Below are 27,085 nucleotides of genomic sequence, written 5' to 3'. Positions count from 1 at the left end.
AAATGTGCTTATTCTAAATTCATTTGTATGAATGACATTGGTTCGTTACTACCAAATCTTAAGAAACACGAGTTACAATAGTATGCTTTTCGAGGCCTGGAGTGGAATATAGAATTGGAGAGTTTTGTGAAAGTTGAGACAATTGTGATTGAAGACACTGATATCGTGAGATGGACCACTCAACATGGAAGCCTCCCAAGGCTTAACCTCCTAAGTATACACCATTACTATAAATTACAACAACTCATTGAACGCGTGAGCCCACAAAGGCCAGAACGCCTACAATTGAACTGATTGAGTGCAATCCCTTAGGTGTTGCTTCTGCTGAGCAATTAACACCGAAATCTCACTTTAGAGTTCATTGTAACTCTTCTTTTTGAAATGAGTAGTTGTAGCTATGCTCTGAAATTGGTTAACAGGTTAGCCTTCCTACTTCATTTATATGCATGCACAAACCACATCACTTGAATTCTTTCTTAATTAAAATGCTTGTGTATGCTCATATCATATATTCATTTATAATTTTTCAGGCAAATGAGAGAGCAGAAGGGGTCACATGCGATGCACCCAACTTGTATTTTCACTTTGTATTTCACCCAACTCTTGAGTTATAAATTAAATGTTTAGAAGAAATATATGCTTGGTATACACATTGTCTTTTTGTGGTTTGATCTTTTATAAAATAAAAATGTGCTCTCTCCAATTGAATAGTATTATTTCAACGCTGGCTTTGTAGACCAATGAAATTTGTCTACAATTGAATTAGTTGATGGCTTCAATAATTGAGCAAATAACAAATTTCTACCTATTGTCGTTTGTCAGAATACAATTGCAGAATTCCCATAACCAACTCTAAAGTAATATCATTCTCAATTTCCATTCTCAGTTTGTGCTGTGTTTGATAATCCATATTCCAATTGGGTGATGGTGGCTTATGGTGCAACGGCTTCTCTCAAGAATACCATTCAGAGTCTTCTACAATCGTCTCGCATCTCACTGATTCCACCCTCTCCACAGATCTTACAATCCGCCTATGATGCTATGGATCGCTTGCAGAAGTTCTACTAAAGTTGGATGAGACGAGCTGCAGTAAGATTAGGATGAAGGTGAATGATTTGGACGAACAAATCAAAGAGGTCATATGGGAGTTCGAAGATTTACCAGAGTCCCTCTACACCGATCAGATTCTTCCACATCTCGAAAGCTCGTCAGGAGGTGAGAGAGATCGCTTGTCTTTCTTAGTAGATATGCAGAGTCTGTGGCAGAGTGTTGATCGCTTCATCAAGAGGGTGACGGTGATGGAGGCAGCGTATGATAAGGAGCTGCTGGCTGAAGAAGAAGGTGAACCTCTTTCCTCAAAAATTGATTTTGGTGGAATCAACTCAAATATGGTTGGATTATATGATAATCTTGAACGAGCCAGGGGTTTTCTGATACAAAATGAACGGAATCAGTTATATTTGTTACCGGGATGGCGGGGGTTGGAAAGACCACTTTTGTATAGAAAGTATTTGTCGATCCATTGATTCAGAGTCATTTCGAGCTTCGAGCATGTGTCAAAGTGGGCAGAAAATGGGAATCCAATCAAATATTACGATGCATTCTTGCTCAAGTGGATCCCAAAAACTACGGCCAAATGCTTACCCAAAGAGACGATGATGATACAGAGAAATTAGTTGGACTCTTGGAAGATAGATTGAAGGATAAGAAATGTCTCGTAGTGTTGGATGATGGATGGCAATGGGACACAGAATTAATGGGTAACTTGCAAGAAATAAATGTCCAAATTCTGCTTACAAGCAGGCTAAGAATTCAAAATTCTCCAATATTTTTCGTGAAGTATGCTTATTGAATAAAAAAGAAAGTAATAAATTACTTGGTGAGAAGGTGTTCGGTGAAAAAGGTTTCCCACCTTACCTTTAGGAATTGGGAGAAAAGATTGCAGAAAAATGTGAAGGTCTTCCACTCATTATTATCCACAAATATTGGACTAAGGTAGCTGAAAAACAACATAATTCCATTTTTGTGGATGCATATGATCAAATTGAAGAGGTACTTCGCCCAAGCTATGAATATTTACCTCAATATTTGAAAATGTTTTTTCTCTATTTTGGAGCTTTCCCGCCATATCGTAATCTTTTACTACACATCAACCTCATTTGTTGTATAAGTGCTGAGGGGTTTCTTGAACCATCTGGAACACAAATTTTGAAAGATAATGGGTTTCAAAATGTTGTGTGTAATTCCGTGGAGGTGCTTGCTAAAATTTTCAATCTTCTCCTGTGGAGTCCTGAACGAATATCTTGGTTTTCAAATCGAGATTTTCGTGTGCATTCTTCTTGGCAGCACATGTGTAGGAAAGAAGCTAGTAAAATCAAGTTTTTACATGTTTTACAAAGTTACGATGAAGTTATGGAAGACCAGCGACGGTTGTGTGTCCATTTCAACACTTTATTTGCCATCAAAGAAGTTATGATTCAGTAAAAAGAGATCGTCCATCCAATATCCGTTCTCTGTTATGGTTCTATCCACCCTTATCCAGTGTCAATACATATCATGAATTTCAAGTTGCTCAGGGTACTAAATGCTCTTACGGTCCGATTTTATCATATCCCACCTGAAATTTTAAAACTAGTTTGTCTAAAGTATCTTGCTCTAACTTGTAGCAAAGAGCTCCCTGTTTCCATATCCAACCTTTTACACCATCAATTCTTGATCATCCATCAATATGTGCGCATTATAAAGCGCAGAGTTCTGCCATATATGCCAATGGAAATATGGGACATGCAAAACCCGATAGGAGGGGTGATCGGCGTCCGTAGATCGGCGATCGATAAATATCTGTCGCGGGCGAGTGCCCGTCGAGCACGACGGTTGTCTCTCTATGGAGAAAAGAATGAACGATAATATTGATATTCTTATTGATTGAATGCTATGGAATACTCCACACATATTTATAATATGTGGGGATACAAGAATATCCTAAAAAAAATCTAATAATATCTAATCAAATATGAGAAATAAAAGGTAAATCAAAACTAACTAATTAATAAATATACGCTCGTATCAAAAACCTACAATATCTTAGTGTCCTTGGAAGAGACCCGCCAACCCCCAATTCCCAATTCTAATTCTAATGCTATTTTGGACAGAGTCTATTTTCTTTTAGGCGTGGATACAAAGAGTTAGCACTATAGAAATTCTTAAAAGAATTCCGAATTTAAGATTTCTATACATTTATAGGATGAGGAAGCCTTATGATGAAGACGATGATAGCAACTCATTGAGTGGCTTGGCTAATATTTCAAAGGAACTCCAGAATTTGACGTGTCTTTCATATGTTGTACAACAAGCTGATATGAAGAGGGAGGCTATGGTTCCTCTTTCAATGTTCCCATCAAGTCTAAGAGTATTAATGTTGGGTGGTTTAGGATATCCTTGGCAGTACATGAACGACATTGGTTCGATGCTACCAAATCTTATTGGCCTCAACTTACAACTTTATGCTTTTCGAGGCCCCGTGTGGGATATAGAATTGAGGTGTTTTTTGAAGCTTGAGACACTTGTAATTGAAGACACTGATTTGGTGGAATTGAGAGCTCAACATGGAAGCCTCCCTTGGCTTAAGTTCATAGCCTACAGAATTGCTACAGATTAAAACATCTCGATTGGTTGTGCGGTAACACAAGGGAAACACCAATAATTGAATTAGTAGACTGCAATCCCTTAGTTTATGCATCTGCCGAGGAAAAATTATCAGAATATCATTTTGAAATTCGTCCCCACCGTTCTTATGAGTGATGAGAAGTCGCTGCCAGACTCTCAACTTGGTTAACAGGTTAGCCTTCTTACTTTTATTAATTTTCAAAAACCACGTCAATTCATTTCTCTTTTAACTGAATAATTGCTTGTTATTGTAATTTAAACTTGACATATTTTCATTATATTGATTTATTGTTTTTCAGGCAAATGAGAGAACAAAATGGGTTAGATGTCGCATGATCCCATCATTTCAAGTGTATTATCATGTTGTTTCCTGAATTCAAGGATAGTGATTTGTTAGATTTTGTTGAGGATTGTGAAACCTGAATGTTGAATTATGTTTGTAACCAAAACTATTGTCAACTTAAATTTCGGTTAAAACATTGCTTGCTTTTTTTCCCATATTCAATACTCTCTCTGCTTTATGCATGATTTTCACTTTGTTTTGATTGCATATTGAATTAGTTGATGCTTTTTTTTATATGTGATGAAAATTTTGAATTTGTAATCGCCTAGAATTTACTTGGAGAACTTATAGTACTACTAAGTAGGGCTGTTATTTTAGTTGTCGCATTTTGTCGGTGTTGGAGCTGTACATACCCAACAGCTATTCTTGCAAAGGATCGAAACTGGCGCTTGATAAGGCGTTCACTGTTTTTAGTCGACTGTCTAATACCGACACTATCTCGTATGATGAGCTAATGGATGGCGTCTGGAGTGGTGGAAGACAGTACATCTCTGCTATCAAGGATGCCAAACCCGACTCTTCTCCTTGGAACGCGATCATACCAGGGTATGCAAACAGGGGATGAGACAGAGACGCCATGAGGTTTTTCTTCAAGATGCACTTGTGTGGTGTTTGCATGGATGATTTATCGTTTTTCGAGCGTTCTTAGCAGCACTGCTGTCTTCTCACACATTGCTGCACGCGGAAGTGTTGTTTTAAGGAGCATGTTGTGGTGGGGAGCGGTGGAGGAAGCAAAGAGGTCGTTTGAGTCCCTCCCGGAGAAGAATTTAGTCATACGGAACGCGTTGGTATCAAGGATACGCTGTGATATGAGGAAGGTGGTGGAGCATTAGGGAAGCTGGTTGTAGTTGTATTGAGCTTCAAGAGTAGAGGTGAATAGGTTTCACATCATAAATATATCATTTCAATGTTTGTTTCCCTTTGTTATTGTACTCCTTCCACCTTTAATAATTTATCACCATTTGATCCGGCACGAATTTTAAGAAATATAATATAAAGTGGGTTAGAAAAGTTAGTGGAGAGTGAGTATTACTTTTATAACAAAATGTGAATTATAATGAATTAGTGGATGAGTTCACTACCAAAAATGATAAAAGTGAAATGTGACAAATTTTTAGGGACAGATGGAAATAAAAATAAGTACTCCCTCCGTCCCCGATTAAGAGTCACACTTGCATTTCTGCACTCATTTTGTAAAACTAATAATAAATAGTTAAAGTCGATAAATAGTAAAATAAGATAGAGAATAAGGTATAGAAAGAGTCTTCTTTACATTATTCTCTCTCTTACTTTACTATTTTTCCAGTTTAACTATTTATTATCATTTTTACAAAATGAGTGCAGAAATGCAAGTGTGACTCTTAATCGGGGACGAAGGGAGTAACAAATTTTCAGGGATAGAGGGAGTATTTGGACATGCATAATTTTAAAATGTGTTCTAATTTCATCCGCCTCATTCAAAATGTGTGACACGGGAGTTTAGGCTGAGTATGATAAAGTAAGGTAATAAAGGTGATTGTGAATAGATCCTCGAGTTTTAGTTGGGGAGCGGAGGGGTGTTTGTACATTAAGAGGAGGCCCGGGTGAATCTCGATCACTCGGGCTAGGCAGTGTCGGCCGATTTTGCATGGGCTAAAATTTGCTGAGACGACTAAAATTTGGGCTGGACTGCCTAATTTTTATATATCATCCCCTTAGGCCCATTGTTCTAATAAGAACACAATCAGCTATTAGATAATTGGGTCGGCCCACCCTTAAATGGACCACTCTACAACTCATACTACGTAACGATCTATAAATATATAAAAGACGAGTTTTTAGGCTAAATTTGAATATACAAGAGTTTTGGGTGGATTTTAAATATTTAATATTTGGTGAATATTTCTTATCATTTGATATGAATGCATTTGGAAATTTGGAGTCTCCATAAAATCAATTAATACTCATTTTTACAGACAGTTATAACTTATGAAATCGATTACTATATGCTAATTGACCAAGTTAGTAAAAAAAAGTAACGGCAAGTTATTATGAGTTTTAATGCTCATCAATATAGTAACTGAAATCACGTATCTATACATATATTTTGCATCTATATATATTGGCTGCAGTTATATGATATAATTTCATCATTTATGGTAGATGATTGGAAGTTTTTGAATATTTCTTTAAACTTTTGTGTATAAATATGTCATTTAGATTTTGCACAATACCATGCATTCAATCTAACCATATTTGTTCTGATCCTGTTGCAGTTGTGTGATTCGCTCTTGAAGGACTGAAAAGTGTCTGATCTGCGTACAGTGTGTTCAAAAGGAAATAACAGGTTCCCTAGGTCCAACAAATCCACTAGATCACGCGGTCTAGGAACTCATTGGTCGCAGGAAATCCCGGTCGTCGGACACACAGATCACTTCTTTCAAAAACCCTCAACCACTTTACTAAACCTAGTATAGGAAAGTAGGGATCGATCTCACAGAGAAGGATGCGTAATACTCATGTTCAAGGATTTGGGTGTGTTTTTGGTGTTGGCTGCTGCCACGCATTTTTCTTGGGTTGAGGAAACAAATTAAACTTGACTTGGGAATCTTTAAAACTCCTAAGCTAACAGCTAAACCTAGGCAAAATTATAAGAGAACGCTGCAAAAGAATTTAACTGCTCAACACTTGATCTAAGAAAACTGTTTCACTACTAGACCTAGGAAACAACCGACTGTGGGGACCATGACTGAAAAAGCGAAGTTCATACGAAAAGCTGGCAGAATAACTAACTCTAGTACTAACTAACAACGACATCGTCTTCTACAACCAAGTTGCGTAAAACTCATAAGAAATTCAACATGAACGAAGTCAAAACAGAGCAAACTAATTTTAAATCAAATTTATGCATGAACTACGAAGAACTAACATTAGACGAAGCAAAACAGAAAACAAGAAGAAAACTCGAATCCATCTAACAACTTTCTTTTCTCACGTCGAATCCAACCTCAGACGCTAAATCCACTCCGGATCCAAGCGTCCAACACGAACTCCAACCAACAGAAACACTTCATCACTTCATATTCGAACAAAAAAAAACTCCAAACAGTCAATAAACCACAGATCTATCACCAAATTCCCATATCAACCACCACAACATCAAAATGAAACAGAGATCGACAAAATACTTGTAGAAATAAACTAACAGCAGAGAGATCTATGCAAATCGACTTGAAATTCAACTGCTAAACGCAGATCAACAAAACGGAAAGACAATAAGTATCATCAACAACCAGGTCGACTCCAAAAGTGAAGTTCGACAGCAAAAACGAGCAAAACAACTGAAATTAAAAGGAATTGTATCTTCGTCCACACTCGGACGGTGTTGCCAACCGCGAACTTCTAAAGAAAGTAACCTTTCGTACCCGACTACCCCAGATCTCCCATTCCCAAGTGTGTGTAATGTGTGTGAACTAAGAAGAGTGAAAAAAAATGATGTTCTTTGCGTTGCATGCTCTTCTATATATAGGCATTGGAGTGGGGCCCAGCGAGGTATAGATAAGACTTTGTTGCCCTCAGCTATTGACTCCTCTGTCACGCCAATTTTTCCTTTTAAATCCTGCTCACTTCGTTCCTTTCCTTCGCTAGACCATATCCTTCAATACTTCCTCGATCTAGCGATTTTCTTCACACACCTGGCTTAGGAAATGTGTTAGACCCAGCAAATTATAACATTTTTCGCACATTACCGATGCATGAAATTAGCCTTATCAAACTGCTCACACTTAAACCATACTTGTCCTCAAGTATAAAGACAAAAAAGGAAAAGAATAAGGCGAATTTCAAGCAAGGTTATCTCTTGACCGACTCCTAGACCTAGACACAAAGAAAAACTAAGTAAATATAAGAAAAATCATACAAACACATATACATGAGCTAGCTTCAATTTTTAGGCATTTGTCCCTACAAGATTAAGGTCAATTCAATAGGTTGCACTCCTCCAAATAGGCCCTTTCCCTTCCTTTACCTAGCCAATCTGTCAGCTTGTCAAGATAGCTTTCTACTTACCCGATTGTTGGATTCACTCGATCACTCATTCCTCACCAGGGATGTTAGGATCGATTCTCTCTTAAATTAGTGCTACACCACTGAAGCGTCGGGTTATGAGAGTTCCTCCTTCCTGGGTCAGGCTATTATCATTCCTGCTTTCTAGACCATTTCCCCCTGGACTTCGTCCAGCTTATTCCTCCTTTTTTATATACATTTTTTCTCTTTTTTTTCCCTTTTTTTTTTCTTCTAAACTTCGTCCAGCTTATTCCTCCATTTCTCCTTTCTTCTGGACTTCGTCCAGCTTATAACGCCTTACCCTGGACTTCGTCCAGCTTATACCTTCATAACCCAATTCCCTATTTTTTCTCCTTCACACCTCTTCTCTCTAAGCATTCAGTGGTGGCCCTTAAACATGTGTTAGCTCGAAGTTATTTAAGGCTTATAACTCACTATTTAGTAGGGCTTCATAACTAAGTAAGTAGAGGCATCCTTCATCGTTCTTGCTTCACTTAGATTAACTAGGCTTATTTAAGGAAAAAAACTTCTAAGTTGAAATGCCTCCTATCTTCAATTACTTTCACTAAGGGAATCATGCTGTATTACATCCACTGGCTCATGCGACAACACTTAAGACTTACAGACTCTTGTCATGCAAACAAAGGTAATGCATTGACTCCTCTCCCCCTCCCACTTCACTCAAGCTTGTCCCCAAGCCATCGTCGTGAAGGGGGGAACAGAGAGATCAATGCAAAATAACAAAACAGATTATATAAACACAAACTTCTCACACTTAGACCAAGCAATGGGCTAAGTGGGAGAAAAACACAATAAACAGAAAACACAAGAAAAATAAAACACAACAAAACAGAAAATACAAACTTCTCACACTTAGACCACACAGTGGGCTAAGTGGGAGAAGACACAACAAATATAAAACACGTATATAACAGGAATAAAACTAAATAAATAAAAAAAAACTAAAAGAACGAAAAATAAAAGTTACTTGGTCAAGAGATGATGGGTCACTTCTGGGGCTGGCTCCCTCGAGAGCCAGACTGGGGCGGGATTCCGGGTCGGGTCACTTTGACTTTCTTCTTTGCTGGCTGCTCCAGCTCTTCTTCCTCCTATTGTGTTGCTTGTTCGAGTATTGGCTTCCTCACTATAGACTTTGGTTTTGGTGGGGCTGGAACTTGCATGGGAACGGCCGGGAGATCAACTGCTTGGCGATTGTTTGCGGCCTACTGACGGAGGGACTGCTTCCGAGTGGGCTGCCTTTGACTTCAGCTGCTGGACCCGGGAGCTCGGCTGGGTCAAGGGGGCGTCTGCTGCAACCACTTTAACATCTTCAATGAAAGCTCTACTGCTTCCGTCATTCGCTCATTCTGTTTGGCGCACTTCACCGCCAAATCAGCAATGTTGCCCCTCAGGGTCGTCACTTCCTCCTGATTCCCCATAAATTCCTTCCTTATTCCACCAAGCTCCTTGATCATTTCTCTCCTCATCAACTGCATTTCTTTCTTCACGTCCTGGACTTCCTTGCGTAGCTCTTCAAACTCTTCACTTGGCATGGCTTTCTCGGCTTCCTCCGGCTCTGCCTTCACCTTGTCTCCCAACGAATAGAAGAGAGTCTTGGTGCCTTGAGTCTGCAGCAACCCCTTGTTGAAGAAATAATCAACACTAAACACCTCTGGGGGTTCGCACATGACTACCAGCGGAGCGGCTTTGGCAATTTTCATTTCTATGTTTCTCTGGAGGTAAAGGTAAGCGCCGATGAGGTGGCAGGTGTACATATGACGCCTCGGGCTGCTCGTCATTTGGTGGCACGCCTGCGCCAGCCAATATCCGAGGTGCACCTTAACACCCTTCGCCATGCACCATGTGAAGTAGAGGTCGGTAGTGGTGAGAGCTGAATTCGCGCTGCCCATCAAATTATAGCTGACAAACGTTTGAGCAAAGCGGAGAACCCGGTCTTCAATGTGGGAGGCCTTAGAGTAGCTGGACTTAAACGCCCCCGACTTAGGGTGCGTGACCAGTTCCCATGCCGTCTGTACTTTGAAACCAGGCGTGTTCTTTGGCATTCCAACCATCCTGTCATTCCACGCCCCCTCTTCATCTTCGGCCTGGGTAAACAACCCCATCCTCAGAGACTACTCCCTAATGCTCAACTCATACTCCTGATTGAAAAGCCTGAATGTGATAGAATCCGCGTCGAGATCAGTGTTATTCTTTAAACGAAAAGTGGATAAAAACTCTCTTGCTAAATCCACTGGTACCCTCTCCTGACTGTGCTGCAACAGCCACTCAAATCTTATCGCTCGGATACAGGCGCGGAATTCTTTGTCACATGCAATCATTTTGAGCTCCCTCGAGCTGTACTGCTTTCCTGACTTGGCCATCTTCCCGGCGCTACACCTCTCCTTGTACACCGCGATCCTCTTTTGGTCGTCGAACTGCCTCATCTCCTCTAGCAATTCTTTAGTCAGCCAGATTACCGGTCGTCCTGGAATCGGCTCTTCTTCAGCTTCCTCAGAGTCATAGCTGGGTTCAGGGATGGGCTCGTCTTGTTCCTCGACAGAGGGTTCCTCGGTTATAGGGGAAAGGGTCTCCTCGACCTCCTGGACGGAGGGAGCTTTCCTAGACCGGGTGGATGAGGTCGCCGCCGCCTTTCCTTTCCTTGCCTTTTCCTTGGCCAAGCGACGCTCCTCTGCCTCTGTTGCGTCAGGCACTAAGTCATCGACTTCATCGAGGAGGCTCCTCCTGGTGTGCCTCCTTTCTGCCCTCTCATCAACCTTGGGCACATCTTCTTCCTGGTCATCAACCAGGTCCACGATCGTTTCAGCCCTTCCTCGGGCTCCGGTACTCCAGTTGTAGGTAGATCTGATTCCTCTAAAAGCTGTCCTGGGGTTTCCCCCTCACCAACCAACATCGGGGTTGCCCCCTCAATATAAATGGGGTTCTCCCCCCGACATCTCCCTGGGGTTGCCCCCTCTTTCACGAACTCAGGGGTCGCACCCCTGAAATCAACCGGGGTCTCATCTCCCGTTTCCATAGGGGTTTCCCCCTCTGCATCTTTCTCCAAAATAGGGGTTTCCCCCTAAGCAACCTTTTCAAAAACAGGGGTTTCCCCCTCAACCACATTATCCACAATAGGGGTTACCCCCTCCGCAACTTCATCTAACACAGGGGTTTCCCCCTTACGAACTTCATCAGAAATAGGGGTTTCCCCCTCACACACTTCTCTACCCTCAAGATTAGGGTTCTCAGTTTCTTGCCTTCCTGTCTCCACCATGGTCTCGTCGTGAGTCGGTTCATCACCCTCCACCCGTTCGTGTGGTACCCCCTCTTCCTCCGCTTTTTGTGAAGCGGTTTCTGCATGTGGAGATGTAGAATCTCGCGGTCCTTCTTCAGGAAGATTCGCCGGTTTTGCAGCCGAATCTGCCGGAATCGTCAGTGGTGGTGCGACTAGCAGCGAATAGGGCATACACCTCCTTTGCTTTCTCGACGCTCCCCACCTTCTGCGTCAACTCTGCCAGCAAGGTTGGGTCATACACAGTGCTTTGGGTAGAATCCATCGGTGTAGATCTGAAAAATGAGAGAAAACTGGGCGAATTTGGTTAGGGTTTAGTTTTTTTTAGAGAGAGAACGAAATTAGAGAGAAGGGAGAGCGAATCAATTTTTCGTCGAATTGGGGATAATTGGAGAGAGAAGGACGACGGTTGCTTTTCTGGTGAAAAGGTGGTGCGGTTGCAGGCATGATGTAAGCAACCGTACAACTTCCATAATTATCGGCCAGAATTTGAATTTCAAAATATTTTTTTCCTCCTCGACTCCTTCCTCCAATCTTCCCTTGACTTCTTCCCTCAGGTTCTTCTTTAGCTAATTCCCTCGACCATGTTCTACAAAAACAAAGAAATGAAGGTTCCAGACTCCTAGGTCAAGGTTAGAGCATAAAATATCGGTTCCCCTTGGAGTCTGGTGCTTCGAAAATATTTTTTTTGGATTTTCTAAGTTTAAAAAGCAATTAAACTATTTACATACTTATTGTATTTCCGAGATTCCCTAGTTCAGTTTGTATTTTCAAAATTGTTAACTTACTCCTTGACCTAGGAATTCATCGGAAATTTCTCCTGTCCGTTTAGGTGATAGTAGGGAGTGCATGTAGTGGAACTTCGTCCACAACACACAACTCGGAATTATCCCTATAGACTTTCACTCTATGACCGTTTACAAGGAAAGGAACATAGTTTGGAGCACTTCCCTGGATCTCCACTGCTCCATTTGCTCGGAGGCCGACGATAGTATATGGACCGATCTATTTAGACTTCAGTTTTCCTGGCATTAGCTTGAGCCGAGACTGAAAAAGGAGCACCTTCTGTCCCACATGAAGTTCCTTGACCCGGAGATTTTTATCATGCCATAACTTCGTTCTTTCTTTGTACCACATGGCAGACTCAAATGACTCCAGCCGAAGTTCCTCCAACTCTTGCAATTGTAACTTCCTCTCTTCTTCGCAAGCTATCGGCTTCATGTTCATTTCTTTCACTGCCCAATACGCCTTGTGCTCAATACCAACAGGTAAGCGACACATCTTGCCAAACACAAGTCTGTAAGGAGACATTCCAATAGGCGTTTTAAAAGCAGTTCTGTAAGCCCACAATGCGTCCCCGAGTCTCTTGTTCCAGTCCTTCCTTGACGGATTAACTGTTTTCTCCAATATCGCCTTAATCTCGCGATTAGAAATCTTTGCCTGGCCATTAGACTGAGGATGGTAAGGAGTCGACACTCTATGGTGAACACCATATTTCTTCATCAAAGCCTCGATGGTGCGATTACAGAAATGAGTTCCTTGATCCGAGATGATGGCCCGAGGAACTCCATATCGGTTGAAAATATTGGCCTTCAAAAATTTCGCCACCTCCTTCGATTCACATGTTATGGTGGCCTTAGCTTCTATCCACTTAGACACATAGTCTACTGCAACCAATATATATGTATTCCCACAAGACGATGGGAACGGTCCCATAAAGTCCATTCCCCACACATCAAAAATTTCGCACACTATCACTGGGACCTGAGGCATCTCGTCTCTTCTCGAAATCCCCCCCGTCTGCTGGCACCTCTAGCAACTTTGGCAAAATTCAAAAGCATCCCTATTTAGCATCGGCCAATAAAAACCGCTGTCTAAGACTTTCCTTGCTGTCTTCCTTGGCCCAAAGTGGCCTCCACATGCTAACGTGTGGCAATGAATTAACACATCTCTTTGTTCCCATTCGGGAATGCAGCGTCTAATCATTTGATCTGAGCACATTTTCCATAGGTAAGGATCGTCCCAAAAGTAATATTTAGCTTCACTTCTAATCTTCATCCTCTGGGTCCGGGAAATCTCGTCTGAACTTGGCATCTCTTCCGTGACCAAGTAGTTGGCTAAGTCAGCAAACCATGGTTCATTCAGTGTGCGCTTCCCCTTATCCGATTCCCCTAGACCGGTCAAAGTCAATTCACTTTCCATTACATTCCTTAAACCCGAGCCGGGTCAAAGTGTGTCAATATTTGGGGGACGGAGGTAGTAATTACTAATTGTGGCAAATTGTCAATTAGGCCCAACCCAGTATATAATTGAACATACAGTGCACATGTCATAATTAAATCCTGAAAGTAAAAAGAAAAGCAGTGCAACTTTGTAGGATACTAGGAGTACAATTTATTTGGTGAAAAACTTCCTTTCTCAAATTTACTTGTGAAATATAGAGTTTTGTTGCTTTTGGAATCAATAACTCCAAACTAAGTCTAGATTTTCACAAACTTTAAAATCACATTCATCTAATTAAGAATATATTTCATACTCCCTCCGTCCCAAAGAATATGCACTCTTTGGGTTCGGCATAGGTTTTAATGTAAAAATTGGTAAAGTAAGAGAGAGGTAGAGAGAAAAAGTAAATAAAGTATTGTTAGTGGAGAATGAGTCTCACCTCAGAGAGTAAAGACTTACCAAATTTAGAAAGTGCATATTCTTGTGGGGCGGACTAAAAAAGAAAGAACGCATATTCTTGTGGGACTAAGGGAGTAAAATATTAAAGAGATTCATTTACTCGAAATTCATGAATATGTGGATATGCTTGCATATCATGTTGTTGACTATTTCCAAAAGTGTTGTCAAAACTGCTAGGAGTTTGAGTACTATTGCAGTTGAGATGATGTAAATTTTTGCATGCACAAAACACATCAGTCGAATTCTTTTTATTAACTAAAATGCATGCGTTTGCAATTTAAACTTTGATTTGTGTTTGGTTATATGATATTGCACTGTTTATAGTAAGAAATGTTAATTGACTACAAATCATAAAAAAATCTTGAAAAAACCATAACTTATGGGCTTACAGTATTCAATAATATCCTCAACATGGTTATTAGTCAAACATGGAGACAAAGAGCTTGTGACATTGTACCATCAATAATTTTCTTAATATGTGTAGCCAGCTTTACACTAATTTCTAAGTTTAAACGGTAATCAATACACGTGATTAGCAATACAAAATCCCACCACCTAAAGGCCGTTGCCAACTCCTCTCCTCCGGTGGTGATGGCGGCTTATGGTGCAGCCATTTCTCTTAAGACTACGATTCAAAATATTCTACAATCGTCTTGTATTTCTCTGGTTTCTCACTCTCAACAAATCTTACCACCAGCCTACGAGGCCATGAGTCGCTTGCAAAAGGTTCTTCTAAAATTGGACGAGACGGGCTACAGCAAGATCAGGACGAAGGTGAATGCTTTGGATGAACAAATCAAAGAGGTTGTGTGGGAATTCGAAGATTTACTAGAATCTCATGTGTATCAACAGATTCTTCCACAGCTCGAAAGCTCAGGAGATCACATGGCAGCTATCTTTGTGGATTTGCAGAGTTTGCAGCAGAGTGTTGATTGCTTCGTCGAGAGGGTGAAAGCGATGGAGGCGGAGTACGATATTGAACTGCTGAATATGCCTGATGAAGAAGGTGAACCTCTTTCCTCAAGAATTGATTGCAGTGGAATCAACTCGAAGATGGTTAGAATACCTGATGATTTTGGACTAGTTAGGGATGTGGTTCTTGCAGAAGATGAAGAGAACTGCTGTGGAATTATTGGGATGGCAGGAGTTGGAAAGACAACTTTTGCTAAGAAAGTATTTGACGACCCATTAGTGCGCGAACATTTCGAGCATCGGGCATGGGTCAAAGTGGGCAAAAAATGTGAATCCAATGAAACATTAAAATGCATTCTAGCTCAACTGGATCCCAACACTCAAGGTCGAGACGGTTATGATGACGAGAAATTAGCTGGAATCTTGGAAGAGCGATTGAAAGATAAGCAATGTCTCATTGTGTTGGATGACGTATGGGAATGGGACACCCGAATGATAGCTAACTTGCCTCAAGAGAATGTTCGAATCTTGTTTACAAGCAGGCTAAATACGATAAATTCTTCAGGTGTAAGAGTAAATTTGTTGGATGAAGAAGAGAGTAAGAAATTACTTGGTGAGAAGGTGTTTGGTGAAGAGGGGTTCCCTCCCCACCTTGAGAAACTGGGAGAGATAATTGCCAATAAATGTGAAGGTCTTCCACTTATGTTAGTCACAGTTGGAGAGCTCCTATCCAAAGAAGACAAGACTCCAGAGTTCTGGACTGAGGTGGCCGGTAAAAAACATAATTCAATATTCGTGGATGCATATAGTCAAATATCGGAGGTACTTTTCCCAAGCTATGAATACCTACCTCAATATTTGAAAATGCTTTTTCTCTATTTAGGATCTTTCCCACCATATATTAATATTGGTATGGAAACCTTCTGTGCTCGGTTGTGTGCCGAAGGGTTTCTTGAACCAATTGGAAAACGTAATTTAGAAGATTCTATATATGAATGCGCGGGAATGCTTTCTCACCGGCATCATCTTGTTCTGTTCGAAACAAATCTACAATCTTGGTTTTCAAAGAAAATGTTTCGTGTGCATTCATGTTGGCAGCACTTGTGCAAGAAAGAAGCAAGTAAGATCAAGTTTATGCATGTTTTACAAGGTTATTATGATGATATGAAAGATCAACGGCGGTTGTGTGCTCATAGCAACAATTTATTTGCCTTCCAAGAAGTGTATGATTCAATAAAAAGTGATTGCGCGTCAACGGTCCGCTCTCTCCTTTGTCTTGGCCCTAACCAACCATATCCAGTGCCAATACATGCCTTGGATTTCAAGTTGCTAAAAGTACTAGATGCTCTTAAGGTCCGATTTTATCATATCCCTCCTGAAATTACGAAGCTAGTTTGTCTAAAGTTCTTCGCACTAACTTGTAACAAAGAGATCCCTGTTTCTATATCCAATCTTTTTCAGCTCCAATCCTTGTTCATTTATCTCGGTGTGCATGTTTTAAGGCGTGGAGTTCCATCAGATATGCCAGTCGAAATATGGAACTTGAAAGAACTACAACATATTCAGGTCATGAGAAGAGACCTACCAATCCCAATTTCTGATGTTACCCTGGATAAACTCTCGACTCTTTTGGGTGTGAGTGTAAGGAGTTGCACTAGAGAAATCCTAAAAAGAGTTCCTAATTTAAAGTCATTAGGAATTCTGATGGAGTTGAAGCCTTACGATGATGATATCAACCCATTGAGTGGCTTGGATAACATCTCAGAGGACCTCCAAAATTTGATCACACTTTCATATATGGTAGTGTATCCTGACATGAAGTACGAATCTATGGTTCCTCTTTCAATGTTCCCATCAAGTCTGGTAAGGTTGCAATTGACTGGCTTAGGATGTCCATGGAAGCACATGAATGAAATTGGTGCGGTGCTACCTAATCTTAAGGGCCTCAAGCTACAACTCTATGCATTTCAAGGTCCAGAGTGGAATATAGAATCGGGGTGTTTTTTGAACCTTCAGACACTTGTAATTGAAGACGCCGATTTGGTACGTTGGACAGTTCAACATGGAAGCCTCCCAAGGCTTCACCTCCTAAGCATACGACATTGCTACAAACTACAACAACTTGATTGGGCACGTGATCCCTCAATGCAGGTCACAACAACAATTGAATTAGTTGAGAGCAATCCCTTAGCGGTCGCATCAGCCAAGCAATTAAGACCAGAATCTCACTTTAAGATTCGTTGCTACTCTTCTTTTTGAGATGACAAGTCATAGCTAGACTCTCAACTTGGTTAAGTGGTTAGCCTTCCTATTTCATAATTTTGCAGAAACCACATCAGTTTATTTCTTTCTTATCTAGTAGTACTACATTTTTGCTTGTGTGTTTTTTATATTTTTTGTATTATGTGTGTTCAAGATTGTTGATTGTTAGTCTATCTAAAACGAGTGAGGTAAGACCCGACGCATTAAAATAAATTTCAATCATATGCTTATATGTGATAGTAGTTGATTTGATTGTTTGTATATTGAATTAGTTGATGCGTCTTTATATTTGATGAAAATTTTTATATTGTATCTTGTTTAGCTATTAATTTGTGTCGGGAACTTGTAATAGTAAGTAGGACCGTTATTTTTGTTATTGCATTTTGTCGTTGTTGGAGCAGTACATACCCAACAACTCCGTTTGTGGCTGCATTTCTGGTGCGATGAAGGTTTACTGTGAAATGGCTGAGAAGGATATTGTATCATGGAACTCTGTTCTTGCTGCGAATGCTAGAAACGGGGCGCTTGATTAGGCGTTCACTGTTTACAGTCGAATGCCTAGTCCTGTGCAGCGAGCTTATAGATACAATCGATATATATCTCTACTTTCAAGGATGCTAATTGCCAAACCCGAACTCGTCTTCTTGTAACACGATCATAACAGGGTATGCAAACAGGGGAAGAGGCGAGGTTTTTCTCCAAGATGCACTCTTGTGGTGTTCGTATGGATGAGTTCACATTTTTTAGTGTTTTTAGCAGCGTTGCTAGACTGTCTACCCTCGAGCATCTTTCCGATGAAGCATATGAAGCAGCTGATCATGACGTTCCAGGAGAGTACGTAGAATCTGTTGAGCCTTCGAATGCTTGGACTGAGATGCGGCACGAGTAATTGGCCGGTTCCATGTGGTATGCAGTATGTGGACAATTTTTTCATAGTTTATATATGTGCAAATTTTTAACTTTGCTTATTCTAATATCATTTGTATGAACTACTTATGCAGTAGGCGAATTATGACGTATGAGGAAGGCAACCCGGGTTTCGGAATATCCAATATCCGTCCATCTAAGAGCGATGCGTAGCTTTAAAAGATCAATGTTTTCGAGTGTACTTCTTAGCAGTATTGCTGGATTGTCCTCTCTCACGTTAGGTGGTTTGACGCATTGCTGCGCATTGAAGTTTGGTTTTAACGAGCATGTTGTGGTGGGGAGTGCGCTTATCGATATGTACTTCAAGTGTGGTGCGGTGGAGGAGGCGGAGATGTTGTTTGAGTCCCTCCCCGAGAAGAATTTAGTCACTTGGAACGCGTTGTTATCAGGATATGCACACAATGGTGACACGAGGAAAGTGTTTGAGCTCTTCGAGTAGATGAAAGGGGCTATAGATTTGAAGCCGGATGAGATCACATTCCTCAATGTTCTATCCGCGTGCTGGCATGGTGGGGCTCGTTTAGACGTCGTGAGGGGCTACTTTGACATGATGAGGATTGAGTATAGGGTTGATCAGTCACTGGAGCATTGTTGTTTGATGATAAAGGTGATGGGACAAGAAGGGGATGTAAGGGGTGCTGAGGGGATGATTGGTGAGCTCGGATTCGGATCTTGTGGGATCGTTTGGAAGGCATTGCTTGGTGCATGTGTGAGCTGTGGGGATGTTCGGGTGGCTGAGGTTGCAGCTGGGAAGGTGGTGGAGCTCGAGGAGGATAATGAGTTTGTGTACGTGAGCTTGTCGAATATGTATGCTCACCGTGGGGATTGGGACGGGGCGGCGAAGATGCGGAGGGTGATGAAGGAGAGAGAGGTGAGGAAAGGAGCTGGTTATAGTTGGATTGAGCTTCAAGAGTAGAGGTAAATAGGGTTCAAGGCATACATATCTCACTTCGATTTATGTTTCCCATTGTTATTGGATTTTATAAATGTGTTTTATAGTTTTATATCGGATTATTACATGTCTGTTGTGCCTGAGTGAATATGGGCTACTCGGGCTCGGTAGGGTCGGGCCGGTAGAGCATAAGCTCACGGGCGGCCTGAGAGTCGAAAAACGTAGAGCCTATACGCCAAGAAGACTGAAATTCGAGCTTGTTTGCCTGCTTTGATTCGTCCATTTTGGCCCGGTGGGCTCAGGCAGGATCGAATTGGTTAGCTAGTTTAACAAGTAACAACACTAGTTGTTGAACAATTTCGAGATGAATTTTTAAGATGAGTCCACAATGAAAAATGACTATTGGATGGAATAAGATTTTGTTGACAAGAATTTGGAAATATCTTGAGATAACAGCATCTTATGAGCTCGTATTTCAATAATGTAATATTCTGCTTTTCTTGATGTAACAAGCCAAGCTTGCATCCCAACAAAAGCATACAACTTTATTAACAAACGAAGGAGACAACTTTAATAAAGGACCTGTCACATTTGCACCATCCATTTGATCTTATTGAAACTTAATAGATAGCACACTTGGGGAATAATACGAGATTTTAGTACATATTGATTTTAGGACATGTTTTGTGTGCTGAATAGAGAGAAAAAATAGTATATTTATATTAATGTGAGAAAAAAAAAATTTCAAACAAAAGAAATGTGACATCTTTTATGGGACAAGCTAAAAAGAAGTGTGATGTATTATGGGATGAAAGGAGTAATTATATCAAATATTTTCTTAATCTAAATAATCTAAAAATCCAACCACTCCTCTCTTCCGCCTTCGCTACCACCACTCTCACACTACCCAGTGATGGCTGCTTATGGAGCTGCCGTTTCTCTCAAAAACACGATTCAGAGTCTTCTAGAATCGTCTCGCATTTCGCTGGTTCCTCCCTCTCCACAGATCTTACGATCTGCCTACAATGCTATGTCTTTTTTGCTGGAAGTTCTGAGCAAATTGGACAACACGGGCTACAGCAAGATCAGGGCGAAGGTGAACGCTTTGGATGATCGAATCAAAGAGGTCATATGGGAATTCGAAGATTTACTCGAATCCCATTACGCTGATCAGATTCTTCCACAGCTTGAAAGCAAGAGAGATCGCTTGCCTTTCTTAGTTGATATGCAGAGTCTGCGCCAGAGTGTCGATCGCTTCATCGAGAGGATGACGCTGATGGAGGCAGAGTACGATATGGAGCTGCTGAATATGCCTGAAGAAGAAGGTGAATCTCTTTCCTCGAGAATTGATTTTCGTGGCATCAACTCAAACATGGTTGGATTGTCCGATCTATTTGAAGAAGTGAGGGATTTTCTTCTTCTAGGTGGAGAAGGTGAAGATGAAGATGCTAAAGAGAATTGTTTATTAGTAACTGGGATGGCGGGGGTTGGAAAGACTACTCTTGTTAAGAAAGTATTTGACGATCCATCGATTCAGATACATTTCGAGCTTCGAGCATGGGTCAAAGTGGGCAGAAAATGTGAATTCAATGAAACATTACAGTGCATTATAGCTCAGGTGGATCCTAACACTCACCACCAAATGCTTACCCAGAGAGACAATGATGACAACGATAAATTACTTGGACTCATGAAAGAGAGACTCATGGATAAGAAATGTCTCATTGTGCTAGATGATGTATGGAAATGGGACACACGATTAATGGGTAACTTGCGAAAAAGGAATGTCCGAATTTTACTTACAAGTAGGCTAAGAATTGGAAATTCTCCAATTAATCATGTATTAAGCTTGTTGAATGAAGAAGAAAGTATGGAATTACTTGGTAAGAAGGTGTTCGGTGAAAAAGGTTTTCCACCCGACCTTGAGGAAATGGGTAAGAAGATTGCACAAAAATGTGAAGGTCTACCACTTATGATAATTACAGTTGCAAATCTCCTAAGAAAAGCCAACAAGAGTACCCAAGAGCTCGACAAGAGTATCCAAAAATACTGGACTGAGGTAGCTGAAAAACAACATAGTTCAGTCTTCGTGGATGCATATAATCAAATTGCAGAGGTATTTTTCTCAAGCTATGACTACTTACCTCAAATTTTCAAAATGGTTTTTCTCTATTTGGGAGCTTTCCCCCCCTATACAGATATTAATCCATACTATCAAGTATGGTGTGTGAGAGCGGAGGGGTTTTTGGAATACATTGGAAAACAAAATTTGGATGAGGTTATGGATAAAGCAGAGACTATGGATTACTTTCTGTCCAATATCATCACTGTGCTTGCTGATAGTTATCATCTTCTTCTATTCGATTATGATCAAGTATCTTGGTTTTCAAATACCATATGCCGTGTGCATTCTTGCTGGCAGCACTTGTGCAAGAAAGAAGCTAGTAAAATCAAGTTTTTGCATGTTTTACAAAGTTGCGAGGAAGTTATAAAAGACCAACGTCGGTTGTGTACCCATTCTAACTCTTTATTTGCCATGAAAGAAGTATATGATTCAATAAAAAGTGATTGTTCATCCACTTTACGTTCTCTCCTTTGCTATGGTCCTCTCCACCCTTATCCAGTGTCGATACATACCATAGATTTTAAGTTGCTCAGGGTACTAAATGCTCTTAGTATTCGATTTTATCATATTCCACCTGAATTTCTAAAACTAGTTTGTCTAAAGTATCTTGCTCTAATTTGCAACAAAGAGCTCCCTGTATCAATATCCAACCTTTTACACCTTCAATTCTTGAGAATCTATTCATATGTGCACATTATAAAGCGTGGAGTTCTGCCATATATGCCAATGGAAATATGGGACATGCAAAACCTACAACTTCTTGAAGTCGCAGCAAGAGACTTACCAACCCCGAATTCTGATTCTAATGCTATGTTGGAAAAAGTCTGTAATATTATAGGCGTGGGTACAAAGAGTTGCACTATAGAAATTCTTAAAAGAATCCCGAACTTAATGCTTCTATGCATTGTTAGTGTTAGGAAGCCTTATGATGAAGATGATGATAGCAACTCATTAAGTGGCTTGGCTAATATCTCAGAGGAACTCCAGAATTTGATATGTCTTACATACAATGTAGTATACCCAGTAATGAAGTGGAAGAGTATGGTTCCACTTTCAATGTTCCCATCAAGTCTTCAAGCATTGAGTTTGAGTGGTTTAGGGTATCCTTGGCAGTTCATGAACGAGATTGGTTCGATGCTACCAAATCTTAGTAACCTCATACTAAAAGATTATGCCTTTCGAGGGCCAAAGTGGGATATAGAATCGAGTTGTTTTTCGAAGCTTGAGGGCCTAGTAATTGAGGACTCTGATTTGGTGGAATTGAGAGCTCAAGATGGAAGCCTCTGTTGGCTTAAGCTCATAAGCCTGCGATACTGCTACAAATTGAAACATCTCGATTGGTTGTGTGGTTGCTATTGGGAAACACCTGTGATCGAATTAGTCGACTGCAATCCCTTAGTTTATGCATCTGCCGAGGAAAAATTATCAGAATATCACTTTGAAATTCGTAGCCACCGTTCTTATTTGTGATGAGAAGTCGCAGGTTAGCCTTCGTACTCCTTTCTTAATTTGCACAAACCACGTTAATTCACTACTCTTTTTATCTAAAATGCTTATGCTTGTGTTTCAGGCAAATGAGAGAAGATAATGGGTCAGATGTCACATTATCCCATCATTTCAAGTGTATTATCATGTTGTTTCTGTTATGAAACCTGAATGTTGGATTGGACAATGTTTGTAACCAAAAACTATTCAGTTAAATTTCTGTTAAAACATTACATGCTGCTTTTCTCCATAGTTCAATATTCTCTCTGCATTATGCATGTTTTTCACTTTGTTTTGATTGTATATTGAACTAGTTGATGCCTTATTGTATTTGTTGAAAATTTTGAAACTGTAATAGCATAGGATTTACTTGTTCTTGATTAGCAATTAATTTGTGTAATAGTTAATTAGGGAACTTGTAATAGTAAGTTGTGCTATTTTTTTTTTGTTGTCTGCTGTTTAGCTGTACATACCCAACTGCTTGAATGATATGCATGCACAAATTCGGCTGTATTTCAGGTGGGATGATGGTTTTCGGAGAAATAGCTGAGGAGGATATTATATCATGGAACTCTGTTCTTGCTGCGAATGCTAGAAACGGGGCGCTTGATTAGGCGTTCACTATTTCTAGTCGAATGCCGAATCCCGTCACTATTTCTATATCTCTGCTTTCAAGGATGCCAAACCCGAACTCTTCTTCTTGGAACGCGATCATAACAGGGTATGCAAGCAGGGGAAGAAGCAGAAACGGCTCAAGGTTTTTCTCCAAGATATACTCGTGTGGTGTTCGTATGGATGAGTTCACGTTTTCGAGTGTTCTTAGCAGTTGCTGAATATTCTTCTTTCACATTGGGTAGTTTGACGCATTGCTGCACGTTGAAGTGTTGTTTTGATGAGCATGTCATGGTGGGGTGTGCGCTTATCAACATGTACAGATGTACTTTAGTGTGGGGTGGTGGAGAAGGCGGATAGGTCATTTTAGTCGCTCCTGGAGATCAATTTAGTCAATTGGAACGCGTTGATTTAGTCCTTCAAGTGTACGCGCACAATGCTAGGGCTCGTTTAGACGTTGTGCGAGGCTAATTTGGCGCAATGAGGATTGCGTCTAGGGTTGATCTAACACCGGAGCATTGATAGGGCAAGAAGGGGGTGATTAGTGAGCTCGGGTTTGGATATTGTGCTTGTAGAGTATAGGTAGAGTTGTCAAGTGGGCTGGGTTGGCCAGGCCCGCCTATATTTTGGCCCAGTCCAGCTCAGGCTCATGTCCAAGCCAGGCCAGCCGTATAGGTGAATAGGGATCATGGCATATATATCTCAATTTTAATTTTATGTTTCCCTTTGTTATTGGATTTGAACATGAATATAATATACTATAAATGTGTTTTTCAATTATTTTGGATTATTACATATGTGTTGTGAATTGAGATGTCAAAAGTGGCCAGACACTTCTCTAGTAACATGGGTACTAATACTCCCTCCGTCCCAATAAATATGAAATTTTTGCTTTTCGGCACAGGATTTTATATAGTGTTGTTTTGTGAGTTAAAGAAGAGAGGGTAAAGTAAGAGAGAGAAAAATAGAGATAAAGTTATTTCTATTTTAAGAAACGTTTTTAATGGGACAACTCAAAAAGGAAAACGTTTCATTTCTAGTGGGATAGAGGGAGTATTTCATACGAAATGATTTATTGGGCCCAACCCAGTCTTGAAACAGGCTTAATAAAATAAAATCCGACCCACATATTTGGTGGGGTGGGACACCAGCCCAACTGAACTCTTATACCAATAATAGTACTCCATCCGTCCATGAAAAGTAGTCTCATTTTGCTATTTTGCAATATCCAAAAAATTGTGTAAATCACATAATTAAATCAAATCTAAAGAACACACAGTAATGGTAATTAATGGAGATGGCATCCTTTAAAAATATACAAAAACTTAATTTGTCCGAGATTACGTATCACAACTGAAATTAGTGTAACAAATATTGAAATTTCAATATCAGTATAATTTTAAGTAACAAAAAACACTTGAAATATGATACGTTGATTTGGATTAAAAATAAGACAGTAAAACAAAATAAAATACCGATACATTTATAATTATGTTAGTTAATACTATACGCTTTTATATCTTAATTAACCAGTTTTATAAATTTGAACTCGTGAAGAATCACACACAGATTAATGCAAATCAACTTTTTTTTGTAATGAGTCACAAATTCACAATACTCTGAGACATCATAGATATCATCTCTCAATAATCAATATAGTTAAATATTGACTTTCTATGTCACTTCATTATCGAGATTATTACATGTGTTCTTATCATTCTCGAAAAATCTATTGGCTTGTCAATTTTCAAACTGTTTATAAAATTAAGCACATACTAATACTAATGCTATTAAATTTCTCGAAATAACCAAGTTGTCATCTTTTATTACATTACTAGTATAAGTATCATATAACCATTTTTGTAAAAAAGGGTCTAATATATAGAGAGTTTAAATGATTCATTTTTCAATTTTAAATCCAAAATAGTTAATTCATATTTTCAGGCCACGTAATATATTAGTTTACACATATAAAAATTATTTAATTCAGGCCGCCATTAAAAAATGTAACGGCTATACCCTGTACATTGTTAAAATTGTTTAATTATAATGCTTTTAAAATTATAGTAGTTGTTTGGGTGGACATAATGCCATGTAATAAATTTTATTGCATGTGTAAATTGTTTTATTTTTATTGGCTCACTTTTGTTTAATGTTTTGTAGAATTTTGGGATATCGGTGGATGTTTCATTTCTATGTTCATTTTGTGGTGCATATTTTTGGTATAAAGAACGACTGGGCAAACCATCTAAAGCAAAGAAATCCAAATTTTCAAAATGTTGTATGAATGGGAAGATTGAGATTCCTAGGCTTCTTCGTCCTCCAGAGGTCTTACATGATTTAATGTTCTCTAAAGACTTGAAAAGTGTCCACTTTTTGAAAAATATTTGATCCTATAATTCAATATTTGCCTTAACTTTATTGGGTGGTAAAATTGATAATAGCTTAAACACCGGTCGTGCGCCTCCCATTTTCCGTAGCCATATTAGTATTTTGATAGGCTATACTTTCGCATTTTACCCTATTATTATTTTGCTTAAATAGAAAGTTATAGTTGGAGACTAAGATTAAGATTTTTGAGGCGGCATTGGCTTTGCACAAAAAGAATCGGTGCGTTATTGATATTCTTTTACTCATATTTTATTAAATTTTACCTTTTATTTTGTTTATTAGACCTAATGTTTATGAATATAGGAGCGTGTTTTTTATATTGGTTTTATTTACCATCCATTTTAAATTATTGGATAAAAAATATCTTGAGTTTGTATGTGTTGTCATGAGTTTTATTTGTTCTTTCTGATGCTAACCGGAAGATATATTTGCAATTAATTTCAATGATAAAATTTTGGTCGGCTTCAGAATATGAATAATCGTAAAAATTAAAAATATGAACTAGTAAAACAAAGATAATTTGATTCGTCATGTATTTTTATAATATATATATATATATATATATATAATATTATTATATTAATTATCTCGTCCGACTGCACGACTTTTAAATCCTGGATCCGCCATTGAAGATAGTAAGCATATAAAACCGTGATAGGAGTACAATGTAAGTTTAGAATTAAATAAAGATTTGTTTCCAAACGGTAAACAAAGAACTAGGATTTAAGGTGTTCGATTACCAAACAACGAAACCTGTATGCGAGGTTTTCCAATTTATGGGCGATAAGAAATTCAGATCGATATATTTTATCCCAAGAATTCTCAAAGCTCATGCAATCTTGTTTGGGAATCATACGCAAATACTTCTCTACACGCGCCTCTTCTGGAAAATAGAGGCGAAGATAGTTGCTCAACAATGGATACTTTCTTGCCATTGTTTTCTTCATTCTCTTACCCCAAACCTTTCTCTTTTGCTTCTTTCCTCTCTTCCTTCTCTTTTGCTTCTTTCATGCGCTGCGCCGCCTTCTCTTTTTCTTCTTTCATACGCTGCTGCGCCTTCTCTCTTTTTTCTTGCATACGCTGCGCTTCTCTAATTCACGTCGCGCCTTCTCTTTCCTAAGTTGCGCCTTCTCTTGCTCTGTGGGTTCATAATCAGAATCCGAAGACACATGGAATTTCCCCATCTTTTATGTGTTGTTACGATCCTAAAACGAAGGAGCAATATGGGATAGTAAAATATTAAATAAATTTGTTTCTATAATAAGTTCCAACTCCATCTTCAACAACAAATTTCCACAGTAATTATTCAGCGAAAGGGGAAGAAGAATTGAGATTTGAGAGCTTACTTTATCGGATTCAAGCGGCGTGAGAGTAAGAATGGAGAGAAGGTTCAGTTATGATGAAGGGTTAGTAATATGTAATCTTTTTAATTAGGTAAGTTCCTTTTTTATG

At 39.5% G+C, this 27,085-nt stretch overlaps 2 protein-coding genes and 1 pseudogene across 2 annotated transcripts; all 3 read left to right on the top strand.

Annotated features, from left to right (window-relative positions):
* Window positions 1-14,631: 14,631 nt before the first annotated feature.
* LOC125202263 (disease resistance protein RPH8A-like) lies at window positions 14,632-16,160 on the top strand. Its single transcript, XM_048100631.1, has 2 exons — window positions 14,632-15,761; window positions 16,090-16,160. The coding sequence occupies exons 1-2, from the start codon at window positions 14,736-14,738 to the stop codon at window positions 16,105-16,107; spliced, it is 1,044 nt and encodes a 347-aa protein (XP_047956588.1). The 5' UTR covers window positions 14,632-14,735; the 3' UTR covers window positions 16,108-16,160.
* Window positions 16,161-17,408: 1,248 nt separating this feature from the next.
* LOC125202265 lies at window positions 17,409-19,147 on the top strand (annotated as a pseudogene).
* A 746-nt stretch (window positions 19,148-19,893) lies between these two features.
* LOC125202311 (putative late blight resistance protein homolog R1A-10) lies at window positions 19,894-22,888 on the top strand. The gene is made up of 2 exons (XM_048100688.1): window positions 19,894-22,628; window positions 22,716-22,888. The coding sequence occupies exon 1, from the start codon at window positions 19,934-19,936 to the stop codon at window positions 22,613-22,615; it is 2,682 nt and encodes an 893-aa protein (XP_047956645.1). The 5' UTR covers window positions 19,894-19,933; the 3' UTR covers window positions 22,616-22,628; window positions 22,716-22,888.
* Window positions 22,889-27,085: the final 4,197 nt, after the last annotated feature.

This window comes from Salvia hispanica, chromosome 1 (genome assembly GCF_023119035.1).
Source record: "Salvia hispanica cultivar TCC Black 2014 chromosome 1, UniMelb_Shisp_WGS_1.0, whole genome shotgun sequence".
NCBI classification, from domain to species: domain Eukaryota; kingdom Viridiplantae; phylum Streptophyta; class Magnoliopsida; order Lamiales; family Lamiaceae; genus Salvia; species Salvia hispanica.
This window is presented reverse-complemented; position numbering and strand designations above follow the sequence as displayed.